Here is a 16,607-nt window from a genome sequence, read left to right on the forward strand (position 1 = left end):
GCATATAGTGTATTGAGCGCATATATATATATATATATTATGTTTCAACTGACTATATTATTATGTTTCAACTGTATAAGTCGGAAGTTTACATACACCTTAGCCAAATTTAACAAATTTAACAGTTCTATTTTTGTTTCATCAGACTAGAGGACATTTCTCCAAAAAGTACGATCTTTGTCCCCATGTGCAGTTGCAAACTTTAGTCTGGCTTTTTTATGGCGGTTTTGGAGCCGTGGCTTCTTCCTTGCTGAGCGGCCTTTAAGTTTATGTCGCTATAGGACTCGTTTTACTGTGGATATAAAAACTTTTATACCTGTTTCCTCCAGCATCTTCACAAGGTCCTTTGCCTTTTTTCTGGGATTGATTTGCACTTTTTGCACCAAAGTATGTTCATCTCTTGGAGACAGAATACGTCTCCTTCCTGAGCGGTAAGACAGCTGTGTGGTCCCATGGTGTTTATACTTGCGTACTATTGTTTGTACAGATGAACGTGGTACCTTTCAGGCATTGGGAAATTGCTCCCAAGGATGAATCAGACTTGTGGAGGTCTACAATTTTTTTCTGAGATCTTGGCTGATTAGGCATCAACTCACCACGTAGCTTATTCTTAATGTTTGTCCATAGGCAACCAGAGTGAGGACAGACATTTTTCGGAATAAACGTGATGAGTGAAAAACGCAATGAAATAGACCACTCCCTACCCGGTATCTTATTCTGCCGCTATACAACTTTGTATGCGTTGTTTTTTGGCAACCTTGTTATTTACGAAGTTTTTGGAATAGATTCCTATTGGAACGTTCCACAAATTATACCCACCCGGGTTGAAGTCATAAACAGCGCAATGCTTGAAGCACAGCGAAGGGCTGCTGGCAAAACGCACGAAAATGCTGTTTGAATGAATGCTTACGAGCCTGCTGGTGCCTACCACCGCTCAGTCAGACTGCTCTATCAAATCATAGACTTAATTATAATATAATAAACACACAGAAATACGAACCTTAGGTCATTAATATGGTCGAATCCTGAAACTATCATCTCGAAAACAAAACGTTTTTTTTTCTTCAGTGAAATACGGAACCATTCCGTATTTTATCTAACGGGTGGCATCCCTAAGTCTAAATATTCCTGTTACATTGCACAACCTTCAATGTTATGTCATAATTACGTAAAATTCTGGCAAATTAGTTCGCAACGAGCCAGACTGTCACGTCCTGACCAGTAAAGGGGTCATTTGTCATTGTAGTATGGTCAGGGCATGGCAGGGGGTGTTGTTTCTGTGTGTTTTGGGGTTTGTTTGTTTCCAGGGGATATGTTCTAGTTTTCTTTTTCTATGTTCATTTTCTATGTGTGGCCGAGTATGGTTTCCAATCAGAGGCAGGTGGCTTTTGTTGTCTCTGATTGGAAGTCATACTTAGGCAGCCTGTTTTTCCTTTGGGTTGGTGGGTGGTTGTTTTTGGTATAGCCTATGTGCCTTACGGAACTGTTGATTGTCAGTTTGTTATTTTTGTTTAAGTGTTCACTTGATTAAATAATAAAAGAAGATGAGCACTTTACCCGCTGCGCTTTGGTCCCCTTTCATCGACGCCTCTGACACAGGCGGCCCAAACTGTTGCATATACCCTGACTGCGTGCAATGAATGCTAGAGATGTGACACAATTTCATATTAGCAGGCAATATTAACTAAATATGCAGGTTTAAAAATATATACTTGTGTATTGATTTTAAAGTAATGCATTGATGTTTATGGTTAGGTACATTGGTGCAACGACAGTGCTTTTTTTGCAAATGCGCTTGTTAAATCAACACCATTTTGTCGAAGTAGGCTGTGATTCAATGAGAAATTAACAGGCACCGCATCGATAATATGCAACGCAGGACACGTTAGATAAACTAGTAATATCATCAACCATGTGTAGTTAACAAGTGATTATGTTAAGATTGATCGTTTTTTATAAGATAAGTTTAATGCTAGCTAGCAACTTACCTTAGCTTCTTGTTGCCGTCGCGTAACAGGTAGTCAGCCTGCCATGCAGGCTCCTCGTGGAGTGCAATGTAAGGCAGGTGGCTAGAGCGATGCACTAGTAACCGAAGGTTGCAAAAACGAATCCCTCCTGAACAAGGCAGTTAACCCCTGTTCCTAGGCCGTCATTGAAAATAAGAATGTGTTCTTAATCTGACTTGCCTAGTTAAATAAAGGTGTAAAAAAAATATTTCGAAATAAAAAAATATTTTAAAAAACGTAAAATCGGTGGCCAAAAATACCGATTACCGATTCTTATGAAAACTTGAAATCGGCCCTAATTAATCGGTCGACCTCTAACATACATACATACATACATACATACATACATACATACATACATACATACATACATACATACATACATACAGTGCCTTGCGAAAGTATTCGGCCCCCTTGAACTTTTCGACCTTTTGCCACATTTCAGGCTTCAAACATACAGATATAAAACTGTATTTTTTTGTGAAGAATCAACAACAAGTGGGACACAATCATGAAGTGGAACGAAATTTATTGGATATTTCAAACTTTTTTAACAAATAAAAAACTGAAAAATTGGGCGTGCAAAATTATTCAGCCCCTTTACTTTCAGTGCAGCTAAATATCTCCAGAAGTTCAGTGAGGATCTCTGAATGATCCAATGTTGACCTAAATGACTAGTGATGATAAATAGAATCCACCTGTGTGTAATCAAGTTTCCGTATAAATGCACCTGCTCTGTGATAGTCGCAGAGGTCCGTTTAAAGCGCAGAGAGCATCATGAAGAACAAGGAACACACCAGGCAGGCCCGAGATACTGTTGTGGAGAAGTTTAAAGCCGGATTTGGATACAAAAAGATTTCCCAAGCTTTAAACATCCCAAGGAGCACTGTGCAAGCGATAATATTGAAATGGAAGGAGTATCAGACCACTGCAAATCTACGAAGACCCGGCCGTCCCTCTAAACTTTCAGCTCATACAAGGAGAAGACTGATCAGAGATGCAGCCAAGAGGCCCATGATCACTCTGGATGAACTGCAGAGATCTAAAGCTGAGGTGGGAGACTCTGTCCATAGGACAACAATCAGTCGTATACTGCACAAATCTGGCCTTTATGGAAGAGTGGCAAGAAGAAAGCCATTTCTTAAAGATATCCATAAAAAGTGTTGTTTAAAGTTTGCCACTAGCCACCTGGGAGACACACCAAACATGTGGAAGAAGGTGCTCTGGTCAGATGAAACCAAAATCGAACTTTTTGGCAACAATGCAAAACGTTATGTTTGGCGTAAAAGCAACACAGCTCATCACCCTGAACACACCATCCCCACTGTCAAACATGGTGGTGGCAGCATCATGGTTTGGGCCTGCTTTTCTTCAGCAGGGGCAGGGAAGATGGTTAAAATTGATGGGAAGATGGATGGAGCCAAATACAGGACCATTCTGGAAGAAAACCTGATGGAGTCTGCAAAAGACCTGAGACTGGGACGGAGATTTGTCTTCCAACAAGACAATGATCCAAAACATAAAGCAAAATCTACAATGGAATGGTTCACAAATAAACATATCCAGGTGTTAGAATGGCCAAGTCAAAGTCCAGACCTGAATCCAATCGAGAATCTGTGGAAAGAACTGAAAACTGCTGTTCACAAACGCTCTCCATCCAACCTCACTGAGCTCGAGCTGTTTTGCAAGGAGGAATGGGCAAAAATTTCAGTCTCTCGATGTGCAAAACTGATAGAGACATACCCCAAGCGACTTACAGCTGTAATCGCAGCAAAAGGTGGCGCTACAAAGTATTAACTTAAGGGGGCTGAATAATTTTGCACTGACAATTTTTCAGTTTTTTATTTGTTAAAAAAGTTTTAAATATCCAATAAATTTCGTTCCACTTCATAATTGTGTCCCACTTGTTGTTGATTCTTCACAAAAAATTACAGTTTTATATCTTTATGTTTGAAGCCTGAAATGTGGCAAAAGGTCGAAAAGTTCAAGGGGGCCGAATACTTTCGCAAGGCACTGTACATACATACATACATACATATATACATATACACATACACTACTGTTCAAAAGTTGGGGTCACTTAGAAAAGTCCTTGTTTTTGAAAGAAAAACATGTTTTTTGTCCATTCAAATAACATCAAGTTGATCAGAAATACAGTGTAGACATTGTTAATGTTGTAAATGACTATTGTAGCAGGAAACGGCAGATTTTTTATGGAATATCTACATAGGTGTACAGAGGCCCATTATCAGCAACCATCACTCCTGTGTTCCAATGGCACGTTTTTTTAGCTAATCCAAGTTTATCATTTTAAAAGGCTAATTGATCATTAGAAAACCATATTGCAATTCTGTTATGTTAGCACAACTGAATGCATTCAACTGAAATGTGTCTTCCGCATTTAACCCAACCCGTCTGAATCAGAGAGGTGCGGGGGGCTGCCATAATTGACATCCACGTCTTCGGCGCCCGAGGAATGAAGGTCAGTTAATTCGGGAAATTTCAAGTACTGTGAAAGTTTCTTCAACTGTAGTCGCAAAAACCATCAAGCTACCACAACTCCGGATATGACCCAGATGCAGACACAGGAGGGGGATAGTTTGATTCTCTGAATATTTAATATAACAGTGGAATTGCTGCAGCAATGCATTGAAAGTGTGATCCTGGCGTTACGCAAAGGTCTGGAGTCCTTTCATAAGGTTTTGAAGTAGCTCCTCGTGTCTTCCAATGGTGGCTCCTTCGGAGGCGACTGCGTTGCAAAGCTGGTCTGAGTCTGGTGGATCAGTCATGGCCAGTTCGTACTATCACGATTCTCAGAATATTTAATATAACAAAGGGGCAGGCAAAAGGCAGGTCGAGGGCAGGCAGAGGTTCGTAAACTAGGTCAGAGTCAGGCAGGTACAGGACGGCAGGCAGGCTCAGGGTCAGGACAGGCAGAAAGGTCAGAACCGGGAAGACTAGAAAATAAAAACATGAACAAGAGAAACGGGAATCATGCTGGTAAGACCTGACAAAACAAGACGAACTCGCAATAGACAAACAGAAAACGCAGGTATAAATACACGGGATAACAGGAGACAAAAGGCTGTGAGACAGAGGTTTAATCCAAGACACATGAAAAGTGGGATGTACACGGAGGGTGCTGGGCAACAGAAGACAAACAGCAGTGGGGCTAAGGATTTTAGAGATGGGGAAAGAGCTGATAAAGCAGGGGGGAAAGTTTGCGGGATTGCACTTGAAGGGGCAGATCCCGAGTAGAAAGCCGTACCCTGTGCCCGAGATGATAGCAGGGAGCAGGGGTCCGGTGGCTGGAGGTGGTCTTGAGAAGAACGGACCGGACTCTCTTCCAGGTATGACAACAGCTGCGGACAAACATCTGGGCAGAGGGTATACTGATTCCCTTCTCTTGTTCAGGGAAGAGTGGGGGCTGGTATCCCAAGGAACAATCAAAGGGAATGAGACCAGTGGCCAAGCAGGGAAGAGAGTTGTGAGCGTATTCTACCCACACAAGTTGCTGGCTCCAGGTGGTGGGGTTGGCGGAGACGAGGCAAGGAGAGCCGTCTCCAGGTCCTGATTGGCTCACTCCAACTGGCCGTTAGACTGGGGACGAAAACTGGAGGATAGGCTGGCCGACAACCCAATGAGGGTGCAGAACGCCTTCCAGAACCGAGACGAGAACTGAGGACCGCGATCGGAGACCATGTCAACCGGAAGTCCATGAATCCTGAAGACCTGTTGCACCATGAGCTGGTCCATCTCCTTGGCAGAGGGTAACTTGGAAAGGGGAATGAAATGTGCGGCTTTGGAAAACCTATCCACCACCGTAAGGATAGCGGTGTTGCCATCTGACAGAAGGAGACCGGTGACAAAGTCCAGAGACATATGAGACCAGGGGCTGTGAAGAACAGGGAGTGGTTGAAGGAGTACAGCCGGAGCTTGTCGTGGAGTCTTATTCTGTGCACACACAGTGCAGGCGACAACGAATGTGGAGATATCAGGAACAATGGTGGGCCACCAAAATTGTTGTCGAATAAAAGCCAGGGTCCGACGGGAGCCAGAATGGCAGGTCAGTCTAGAGGAATGTGGGACAAACAGCCGGTTCTATCCCCCCCTCCTCCCCGAGTCCAGCTGGGAACGCTGTGCCTTACAGACCAGGCTCTCTATACCCCAGATGACTGCAGCCGGTATGGAGGATGGTCTTGGGGTTAGACAGTGTGGCAACGGGGCTATACAGGCGTGAGAACACGTCAGGCTTCACAATATTGAACCCAGGGCGGTAGGAGATAGTAAAAATGGATGTTCCACTCCCTCTAACCAGTGCCGCCGTTCCTCCATCGCCATCTTGAATGCGAGTAGTTCTCGATTTCCCACGTCATAGTTCCTCTCAGCTGGGTTCAGACGATGGGAAAGGAAAGTGCAGGGATGCAGTTTTTGGTCCTGGGCAGAAAGCTGGGACAGGACAGCCCCCACTCAGACGTCCGAAGCGTCGACCACCACGAACTGACGGACGAGTCCGGATGGATTAAGATGGGAGCTCTAGTGAATCGATGCTTGAGGTCTGAGAATGCCCGGTCAGATGCTGGAGACCACATGAAAGGAACCTTGGGAGAGGTGAGTGCTGAGAGGGAGAAGCCAGGGTGTTGTAACCCCGGCTGAAACAGAGATAGAAATTAGCAAACCCCAGGAAACGTTGCAGCTGCACTCTGTATCTGGGTTGAGGCCAATCCACCACAGCTCTCACCTTGTCAGAATCCATCTGAATATATCCTGCAGCGATGACATATCCTAGGAATGAGATGGTTGAGCGATGGAACTCATATTTCTCGGCTTTAACAAAAATCTGGTTTTCCAGGAGGCGCTGAAGGACCTGTCGGACATGGAGGATGTGCTCTTGAGCTGAACAGGAAAAAACAAGGATGTCGTCGAGGTAGACATACACAAACCGGTTCAACGTGTCACGGAGCACATAGTTGACCAGGGCCTGGAACACTGCAGAGGCGTTGGTCAGTCCGAATGGCATAACAAGGTACACATAGTGCCCACTAGCTGTGTTAAAGGCTGTATTCCATTAGTCTCCTTCCTGTATATGAGAGAGTTGAGGTCCATGGGAATCTCCCAGGCTGTGAGCTCGTCTTTAACCACCTCCGATAATCCATTAAGGAACGTGTAGAAACAGAGACTCTGGGTTCCAGGCACTCTCGGCAGCCAAAGTGCGAAAATCTACCACTTAATCAGCCACACTACGGGAGTCTTGATGCAGTTGAAGTGGCTTCCGAGCAGCCTCTCTCCCAGACAACGGAGAATCGAACACCTTTCTAACATCAAACTAGCCGCAAACTCCTCCAGAGTGAGGCAAATGGTGGATTGTTGCTCCCACACCGCCGTAGCCCAGGCAAGTGCCCTCCCAGACTTCAGCGTTATCAGGTACGTTATCTTCGAACGATCCGAGGGACACGAAGAGGGCTGCAGCTCAAAGATGAGAGAGCACTGGGAGAGAAACGCCGGCAGGTTCCTGGATCTCCAGCATAGCCCTCCTCCGGAGGAGGTAAGCAGGGTTCTCAGGAAGCTGGGGAGATGCGCCGCTGGTAGCGGGGTTACTGAGACTCTGGGGGGTTACCGTGGTGGCTTGCTGCCGAGTAGATAATCAGCGGAATTGCTCCAGCAAAGCATTGAAAGTGTGATCCTGGCGTTCCGCCAAGGTCTGGAGTCCTTTCATAAGGTTTTGAAGTAGCTCCTCGTGTCTTCCAATGGTGGCTCCTTCGGAGGAGACAGCGTTGCAAAGCTGGTCTGAGTCTGCTGGGTCAGTCATGGCCATTTCGTACTATCACGATTCTCAGAATATTTAATACAACAAAGGGGCAGGCAAAAGGCAGGTCGTGGGCAGGCAGAGGTTCGTAAACCAGGTCAGAGTCGGGCAGGTACAGGACGGCTGGCAGGCTCAGGGTCAGGGTCAGGACAGGCAGAAAGGTCAGAACCGGGAAGACTAGAAAATAAAAACTTGAACAAGAGAAACGGGAAACATGCTGGTAAGACCTGACAAAACAAGACGAACTGGCAACAGACAAACAGAAAACACAGGTATAAATACACAGGGGATAATGGGGAAAAATGTGAGACACCTGGTGGGGTGTGGAGACAAGCACAAGACATGTGAAGCAGATCAGGGTGTGACACAAGCGCTATAATGAAACTGGCTCTCATGAGGACCGCCACAGGAAGGAAGACCCAGAGTTACCTCTGCTGCAGAGGATAAGTTCATTAGGGTTAACTGCACCTCAGATTGCAGCCCAAATAAATGCTTCACAGAGTTCAAGTAACAGACACATCTCAACTGTTCAGAGGAGACTGTGTGAATCAAGCCTTCATAGTCGAATTGCTGCAAAGAAATTACTACTACAGGACACCAATAATAAGAAGAGACTCTCTTGGGCCAAGAAACACAAGCAATGGACTTTAGACCGGTGGAAAAACTGTCCTTTGGTCTGATGAGTCCAAATTTGAGATTGTTGGTTCCAAACGCCGTGTCTTTGAGATGCAGAATAGGTGAACGGATGATCTCCGCATCTGTGGTTCCCACTATGAAGCATGGAGGAGGAGTTGTGGGGCTGCTTTGAAGGTGACACTGTCTGTGATTTATTTTTCAACAGGACAATGACCCAACACACCTCCAGGCTATGTAAGGGCTATTTGACCAAGAAGGATAGTGATGGAGTGCCTCATCAGATGACCTGGCCTCCACAGTCACCCGATTGTTGTGTTGGATGAGTTGGACCGCAGAGTGAAGGAAAAGTAGCCAACAAGTCCTCAGCATATGTGGTAACTCCTTCAAGACTGCTGGAAAAGCATTCCAGGTGAAGCTGGTTGAGAGAATGCCAAGAGTGTGCAAAGCTGTCATCAAGTCAAAGGGTGGCTACTTTGAAGAATTTAAAATATAAAATACATTTTGATTTGTTTAACACTTTTTTGCTTCCTACATGATTCCATATATGTTATTTCATAGTTTTGGTGTCTTCTCTATTATTCTACAATGTAGAAAATAGTCAAAATAAAGAAAATACCCTGGAATGAGTAGGTGTGTCCAAACTTTTGACTGGTACTGTATATTTATTTATATAATTATTATTTATTTATATATTATATATATATATAAATATTATTATTTGTATATATATATATACTCTGTCTGTTTGAATACTCATTCCCCTTGACTTATTCCATATGTTACAGTCTGCATTCTGTCACGTGTGCTCCCTCTCCGGCCTCTAGTGCACCTGGCTGCTCGTTATGGCGCACACCTGTCACCATCATTACTCGCACCTGCGCGTCATCACACTTGGACTCCATTGCGACATCACACCTGGACTCCATCACTTCCCTGATTACCTTCCCTAAATATGTCACTCCTTTTGGTTCCTTCCCCAGGTGTTATTGTTTCTGTTTCATGTCTGTGCGTTGTTCGTGTTTCTTGTTTTGTATTATGGAGCGTTTATTTACAAAAACACTCACTCCCTGAACTTGCTTCCCGACTCTCAGTGCACATTATTACAGAATAACGCCTCGCCTATGGAAAGCAGCAGTGTTTAAAAAAAGAAATTCTGTCAGGTGGAATGACGTCGGGTCCGGGAGCCGCTGCAGGCTTTCTTGCCTCAGCCGGATCGCCAGGCTCCCCTGCCTCAGTCAGTCTGTCAGGTTCCCGCGTCCCAGCCGGAGACAGGTTCCTTCGCATCAGCAGGGGTGACCTGTCCGCTCCTGATCCCCGGGATCGTCACTTAGGATGGCGCCCTGCGGCTGGAGCCGAACAAGCCGGGGACGGGGTACCGTCAGTTATGTTTTCTCTCTGGTGCTCTAGGTCGCCATGCTCCTGCGTCTCAGCCGGATTGACAGGTTTCCAGCACCTCTGCAGAGGTGTCCGGTCCGCTCCTGTTCCCCGGGATCGTCATTTTGGTCGGCATCCTGGGGCTAGAGCCACGCGTCGGGGAAGGGGTACTGTCACGTGTGCTCCCTCTCCGGCCTCTAGGTCACCAGGCTGCTCGTTTTGGCGCACACCTGTCACCATCGTTACGCGCACCTGCGTGTCATCAGACTCACCTGGACTCCATGACTTCCCTGATTACCTTCCCTATATATGTCACTCCCTTTGGTTCCTTCCCCAGGTGTTATTGTTTCAGTTTCATGTCTGTGCTCTGTTTGTGGTTCTTGTTTTGTATTATGTTGCATTTATTTATTAAAACACTCACTCCCTGAACTTGCTTCCCGACTCTCAGCGCACATCATTACACATTCAAAATGGATTAAATATATTTGTTTCTCTCCCATCAACACACAATACCCCATAATAACAGTGAAAACAGTTTTTTTAGACATTGTAATGAAAATGAAATATCGCATTTACTCAAATATTCACTGAGCCAATACATGTTAGAATCACCTTTTAGCAGTGATTACAGCTGTGAGCCTTTCTCAGCAAGTTTCTAAGAGCTTTGCACAACTGGATTGTACAATTATTATTTTCAAAATTCTTTACATTTGTTGTTTTGCAGATTCTCTTATCCAGAGCGACAGTAATGAGTGCATACATTTGAATACTTTTTTTGTACTGGTCCCCCGTTGGAATCGAACCCACAACCCTGGCGCCATGCTCTACCTACTGAGCTACACAGGACAAATTGGTTATTGATCATTGCAAGACAACCATTTAACCTGTTAGGGACAGATGTTCCGCTAGCGGAACGCCTCACCAATATCCAATGGTATAGCGTGGCGCGAAATACAAATACCTCACAAATGCTATAACTTCAATTTCTCAAACATATGACTATTTTACACCATTTTAAAGACAAGACTCTCCTTTATCTAACCACACTGTCCGATTTCAAAAAGGCTTTACAGCGAAAGCAAAACATTAGATTATGTCAGGAGAGTACCCTCCCAAAAATAATCACACAGCCATTTTCAAAGCAAGCATATATGTCACAAAAACCAAAACCACAGCTAAATGCAGTACTAACCTTTGATGATCTTCATCATATGACACTCATAGGACATTATGTTATACAATACATGCATGTTTTGTTCAATCAAGTTCATATTTATATCAAAAAACAGCTTTTTACATTAGCATGTGATGTTCAGAACTAGCAAACTTCCGGTGAATTTACTAAATTACTCACGCCTGTAATTACTAATTACTAATTACATAACAATTATTTTAAGAATTATAGATACAGAACTCCTTTATGCAATCGCGGTGTCCGATTTTAAAATAGCTTTTCGGTGAAAGCACATTTTGCAATATTCTGAGTACATAGCCTAGCCATCATGGCTAGCTAATTTGACACCCACCAAGTTTGGCCCTCACCAAACTCAGATTTACTATAAGAAAAATTTGATTACCTTTGCTGTTCTTTGTCAGAATGCACTCCCAGGACTTCTACTTCAACAACAAATGTTGTTTTGGTTCGAAATAATCCATAGTTATATCCAAATAGCTCCGTTTTGTTCGTACGTTGAGGTCACTATCCGAAGGGTGACGCGCGGGCGCGTTTCGTGACAAAAAAAATTCAAAATATTCCATTACCGTTCTTCGAAGCATGTCAAACGCTGTTTAAAATAACTTTTTATGCTATTTTTCTCATAAAATAGCAATAATATTCCACCCGGCGACGTTGTATTCATTCAAACACTGAAAGAAAAACATGGAGTCGTCTCGTGCACGGGCGCTCCAGTGTCATTGTTCTCAGCAGGACCACTCACAAAAACTCCTGCTGTTTTTCGCCCAGAGACTGGAGAGCTCTCATTCCACTTTCTGGCACCTTCCTAGAGCCAATGGAAGCCTTAGAAAATGTCACGTTACAGCAGAGATGCTGTATTTTTGATAGAGATGCCCTAGAAGGAGAACAAATTGTCAGACAGGGCACTTCCTGTGTAGAATCTTCTCAGGTTTTGGCCTGCCATATGAGTTCTGTTATACTCACAGACACCATTCAAACAGTTTTAGAAACTTTAGAGTGTTTTCTATCCAAATCTACTAATTATATGCATATTCTAGTTTCTGGGCAGGAGTAGTAACCAGATTAAATCGGGTACGTTTTTTATCCGGCCGTGAAAATACTGCCCCCTATCCCAAACAGGTTTTAAGTCTTGCCATAGATGTAATTTTTAAAGTTATTATTTGTTTTTTTACCCCTTTTTCATGATATCCAATTGGTAGTTATAGTCTTGTTCCATCACTGCAACTCCCGTATGGACTCGAGAGAGAGAGGCAAACGTCAAGAGCTGTATGTCCTCCAGAACACAACCCAGCCAAACCGCACTACTTCTTGACACACTGCCCGCTTAACCCGGAAGCCAGCTGCACCAATGTGTCGGAGGAAACATTGGCAACCGTGTCAGCTTGCATTGCTCCTGGCCCGCCACAGGAGTCACTAGTGTGGGATGGGACAAGAACATCCCTGCCGGCCAAACCCTCCCCCTCCCCAAACCCTCCCCTAAGGCCAATTGTGTGCCACACCATGGGTCTCCCAGTTGCGGTCGGCTGCGACAGCGCCTGGACTCGAACCAGGATCTCTACTGGTACAGCTAGGACTGTGATGCAGTGCCTTAGACCACTCTGCCACTCGGGAGGCACTGCCTTAGATTTTCAAGCAGATTTAAGTCAAAACTGTAATTTGCAACTCAGGAACATTCACTGTCTTCTTGGTAAGCAACTCCAGTGTAGATTTGGCCTTGTGTTTTAGGTTATCGTCCTGATGAAAGGTGAATTAATCTTCCAGTGTCTGGTGGAAAGCAATCTGAACCAGGTTTTCCTCTAAGATATTGCCTGTGCTTAGCTCCATTATGTTTCTTTTTTATCCTGAAAAACTCCCCAGTCCTTAACGATTACAATCATACCCATAACATGATGCAGCCACCACTATGCTTGAAAATATGGAGAGTGGTACTAGGTAATGTGTTGTATTGGATTTGCCCAAAGCATAACACTTTGTAATCAGGACAAAAAATGTGTTGCTTTGTCACATTTCTTGAAGTATTACTTTGGTGCCTTGTTGCAAACAGGATGCATGTTTTGGAATATTTGTATTCTGTACAGGCTTCCTTCTTTTCACTCTGTCAATTAGGTTATTATTGTGGAGTAACTACAATGTTGTTGATCCATTCTTAGTTTTCTCCTATCACAGCCATTAAACTTTGTACCTGTTTTACACTCACCATTGGCCTCATGGTGAAGTCACTGAGCAGTTTCCTTCCTCTCTGGCAACTGAGTTAGGATGGACGACTGTATCTTTGTTGTGACTGGGTGTATTGATACACCATCCAAAGTGTAATTAATAACTTTACCATGCTCAAAGGGATATTCAATGTCTGCTTTTTATTTTACTCATCTACCAATAGATGCCATTCTTTGTGAGACATTGGAAAACCTCCCTGGTCTTTGTAGTTGAATCTGTGTTTGAAATGCACTGCTCGACTGAGGGACCTTACAATTAACTGTATGTGTGGGGTACAGAGATGAGGTAGTCATTCAAAAATCATGTTAAACACTATTATTGCACACAGAGTCCATGAAACGTATGACTTGTTCAGCAAATTTTTACTCCTGAACTTATTTAGGTTTGCTATAACAAAGTGGTTGAATACTTATTGACTCAAGACATTTCAGCTTTTAATTTTTAATGAATTTGTAAAAATGTCTAAAAACATCATTCAACTTTGATATTATGGGATATTGTGTGTACGCCAGTGACAAAACATCTACCTTTTATCCATTTCAAATTCAGGCTGTAAAGTCAAGGGATGTGAATACTTTCTGAAGGCACTATACATACTCAAATGGACAGCTTCCTCAAGTACTGCATTTTCTGTGTGTGTCTAGCTTGTCTAACTAGCTAACTGTGTATTACCCCCGGTGAATTCACCTTACCAGGAGGGTAAAGAAGTTGGTTTTGATGCTCAAATAATAGATTTACAATAGAACAAAACATTAGGGGAGAAAGAGCTTCATATTGATTCCCAGTATAACAGAGTAAGAGCTTTAATGTACAGCACAGCAATAGGTTGGTTTGTGCAGTAGTGCTGTTGAGAGATATTGGTAAAGCTGTGTTCCTGATGAGCTGTGTGAAACCATCCATTATTGATGTTGTGTCTGTGGTCTTACTGCAGAACAGATACCCTTTGGGGACACCACTGTTTCACAGTAGAATAATAGAGAGCTTGCATTGTGTTTGGAAAAGGCAATATCTAAAGGTAATATGTCTACAGTGCTGTACAGTTTGTCTGAGGGCCTCTTTATTGTCTGTTTAAAAAATGGATCTGTGTAGTAGTTCTATTTAATGTGAATGTTTTTTTGACCCATAGTAGGTCAGTTTGGTTCACTCAAGTGACCTAAAAGCCTTGCATTTAGTGTGTAATAAATTCAAGGTCATTTAAACAATAGAGCAGGTTTCTCCAAATGCTATCGATTTTTTGGGGTTGGACATAAATTACTGTAAAAAAAAAAGGCAAATCAGGGATTTTAATTTTGGAAATCTGTTCCAAAGTATTTCCATCCATAATAGAGAGATATATGTGATTGTATACAAATTTAAGCAAGGTTTGAAAATATTATGTTTTATTTAAGTATTATACACTATATACTGTACACAAGAGTATGTGGACACCCCTTCAAATTAGTGGCTTCAGCTATGTCACCCACACCCGTTGCTGACAGGTTTATAAAATCGAACACACAGCCATGCAATTAACATAGACAAAAATTGGCAGTAGAATGGCCTTACTGAAGAGCTCAGGGATTTTTGTTGGGAGAAACCCATGAAATGGGTTTCCATGGCCGAGCAGCCACACACAAGCCTAAGCATGTAAAGCTCGCCTCCATTAGACTCTGGAGCATTGGAACTGCCTTCTCTGGAGTGATGAATGAAGCTTCACCATCTGGCAGTCCGATGGACGAATCTGGGTTTGGCGGATGCCAGGAGAATGCTACCTGCCCGATTGCATAGTGCCAACTGTAAAGTTTGGTGGAGGAGGAATAATGTTCTGGGGCTTTTTTTCATGGCTCTACTAGGCCCCATAGTTCCAGTGAAGGGAAATCGTAATGCTACAGCATACAATGACCTTCTGTGCTTCCAACTTTGTGGCAACTGTTTGGGGAAGGCGCTTTCTTGTTTCAGCATACAAATGCCCTCTTGCACAAAGCGAAGTCCATACAGAAATGGTTTGTCGAGATCGGTGTGGAAGAACTTGACTGGCATGCACAGAGCTCTGACCTCAACCCCATAGATCACCCGCGGGATGAATTGGCATGCCGACAGCGAGCCAGGCCTAATTGCCCAACATCAGTGCCCGACCTCACTAGTGCTCTTGTGGCTGAATGGAAGTCCCCGCGGCAATGTTCCAACATTAGTGGAAAGCCTTCCCAGAAGTGTGGAGGCTATTATAGCAGCAAAGGGGGAACCAAATCCATATTAATGGCCATGATTTTGGAATGAGATGTTCGACGAGCAGGTGTCCACATACTTTTGAGCTTCGGTTACTTTGCAGTCTACAAATTGTTTGTAATTATTTTCCGGCCCCCTGACCATCTGCTCAAGAAAATCACCCCGCAGCTGAATCTAGTTGATTAACCATTCAATAGAGCAACACATTTTACTTGAGGTGGCCTGAAGCTAAATGATGAAACAATCACATGTTCACAAGACTAACTTTTTAAGAATGATAACAATGTTATGTATTCTCCATAATCTCATGGTTGACTGCCGCCACAACCATTGAAGTCAGGTGTTATGTCATTCTTATTATACAGTAATATACATGCTCTCAGTTAGGCCTCCTCAGGTCAAGTGATAGCAGTACTTAACAGAGACCAGATAGACTCGCGCTAACCATACCCACTCAGTACAAACCATTTCCATTGATTACATCACTAATCACTGTTATTGATCTTTTAACAGGGAAAAGCTTGGACCAGAGTGTGCTGCACAGTGCTGTCCCTAAGCCCCAACGCTATGACACCACGGTACCTCTCCTGCTGGAAGGACGGCAGCGCAAACCACTCAGCCAGCTCAAGTCCAGGGTAAATATTCATAAAGCGGCCACTTAGCGGCCTTGGCTAATGCAAATAAGCTGCTCCTACTATAGCTCAGCCAAGCGCAGATGCTAGCCTGCCTGCTCACCTGCCTCAGATCTCCTGTGTTGTTCCAGTCGTGAGCTCCTAATAATTCCCCATTTCTGTTTATCCTCAGCTGATTCCCCTTTGTGCTTTTTCCTCAATGCTCACTCCCCACGGCGTTGAATGGCCTCTCTGTTGTTTGTTTAGTATGAGCTAGGCCCTGAGGCTCCATACACTGTGAAATTATTCCCCCAACTCGCCAGGCTCCTATACTCTACAAATCAGCAGTGCATGAAAAGCAACATTTTGAAATGGTTTACCACTGGCAGAAGACTGCCTTTTTTCCCTAAACTGTCTGGTTTTGTAACAAAGTCAGGTAGCAACCGGATTTGAAACCATCTAACCATTGTGCTAAAATGTATTGGGCAGGTGAGCGTAGTTGCGGATGGCTAGCAAATGCACCCTAACACGTGTTATCCTTGACATACCAGAACTGT

At 43.7% G+C, this 16,607-nt stretch overlaps 1 protein-coding gene across 2 annotated transcripts in view; it reads left to right on the forward strand.

Moving 5' to 3' along the window:
• LOC106577034 (disintegrin and metalloproteinase domain-containing protein 12) overlaps positions 1 to 16,607 on the forward strand; it is a 156,412-nt gene that overhangs the window by 33,455 nt on the left and 106,350 nt on the right. For both annotated transcript variants that reach the window (XM_014154703.3, XM_014154704.3), the window contains exon 2: positions 15,953 to 16,074. In XM_014154703.3, the coding sequence (XP_014010178.3) occupies positions 15,953 to 16,074 (122 nt within the window). The remainder of the gene's footprint in view (positions 1 to 15,952; positions 16,075 to 16,607) is intronic.

Source organism: Salmo salar, chromosome 18 (assembly GCF_965601325.2).
Source record: "Salmo salar chromosome 18, fSalSal1, whole genome shotgun sequence".
In the NCBI taxonomy this organism is placed as follows: domain Eukaryota; kingdom Metazoa; phylum Chordata; class Actinopteri; order Salmoniformes; family Salmonidae; genus Salmo; species Salmo salar.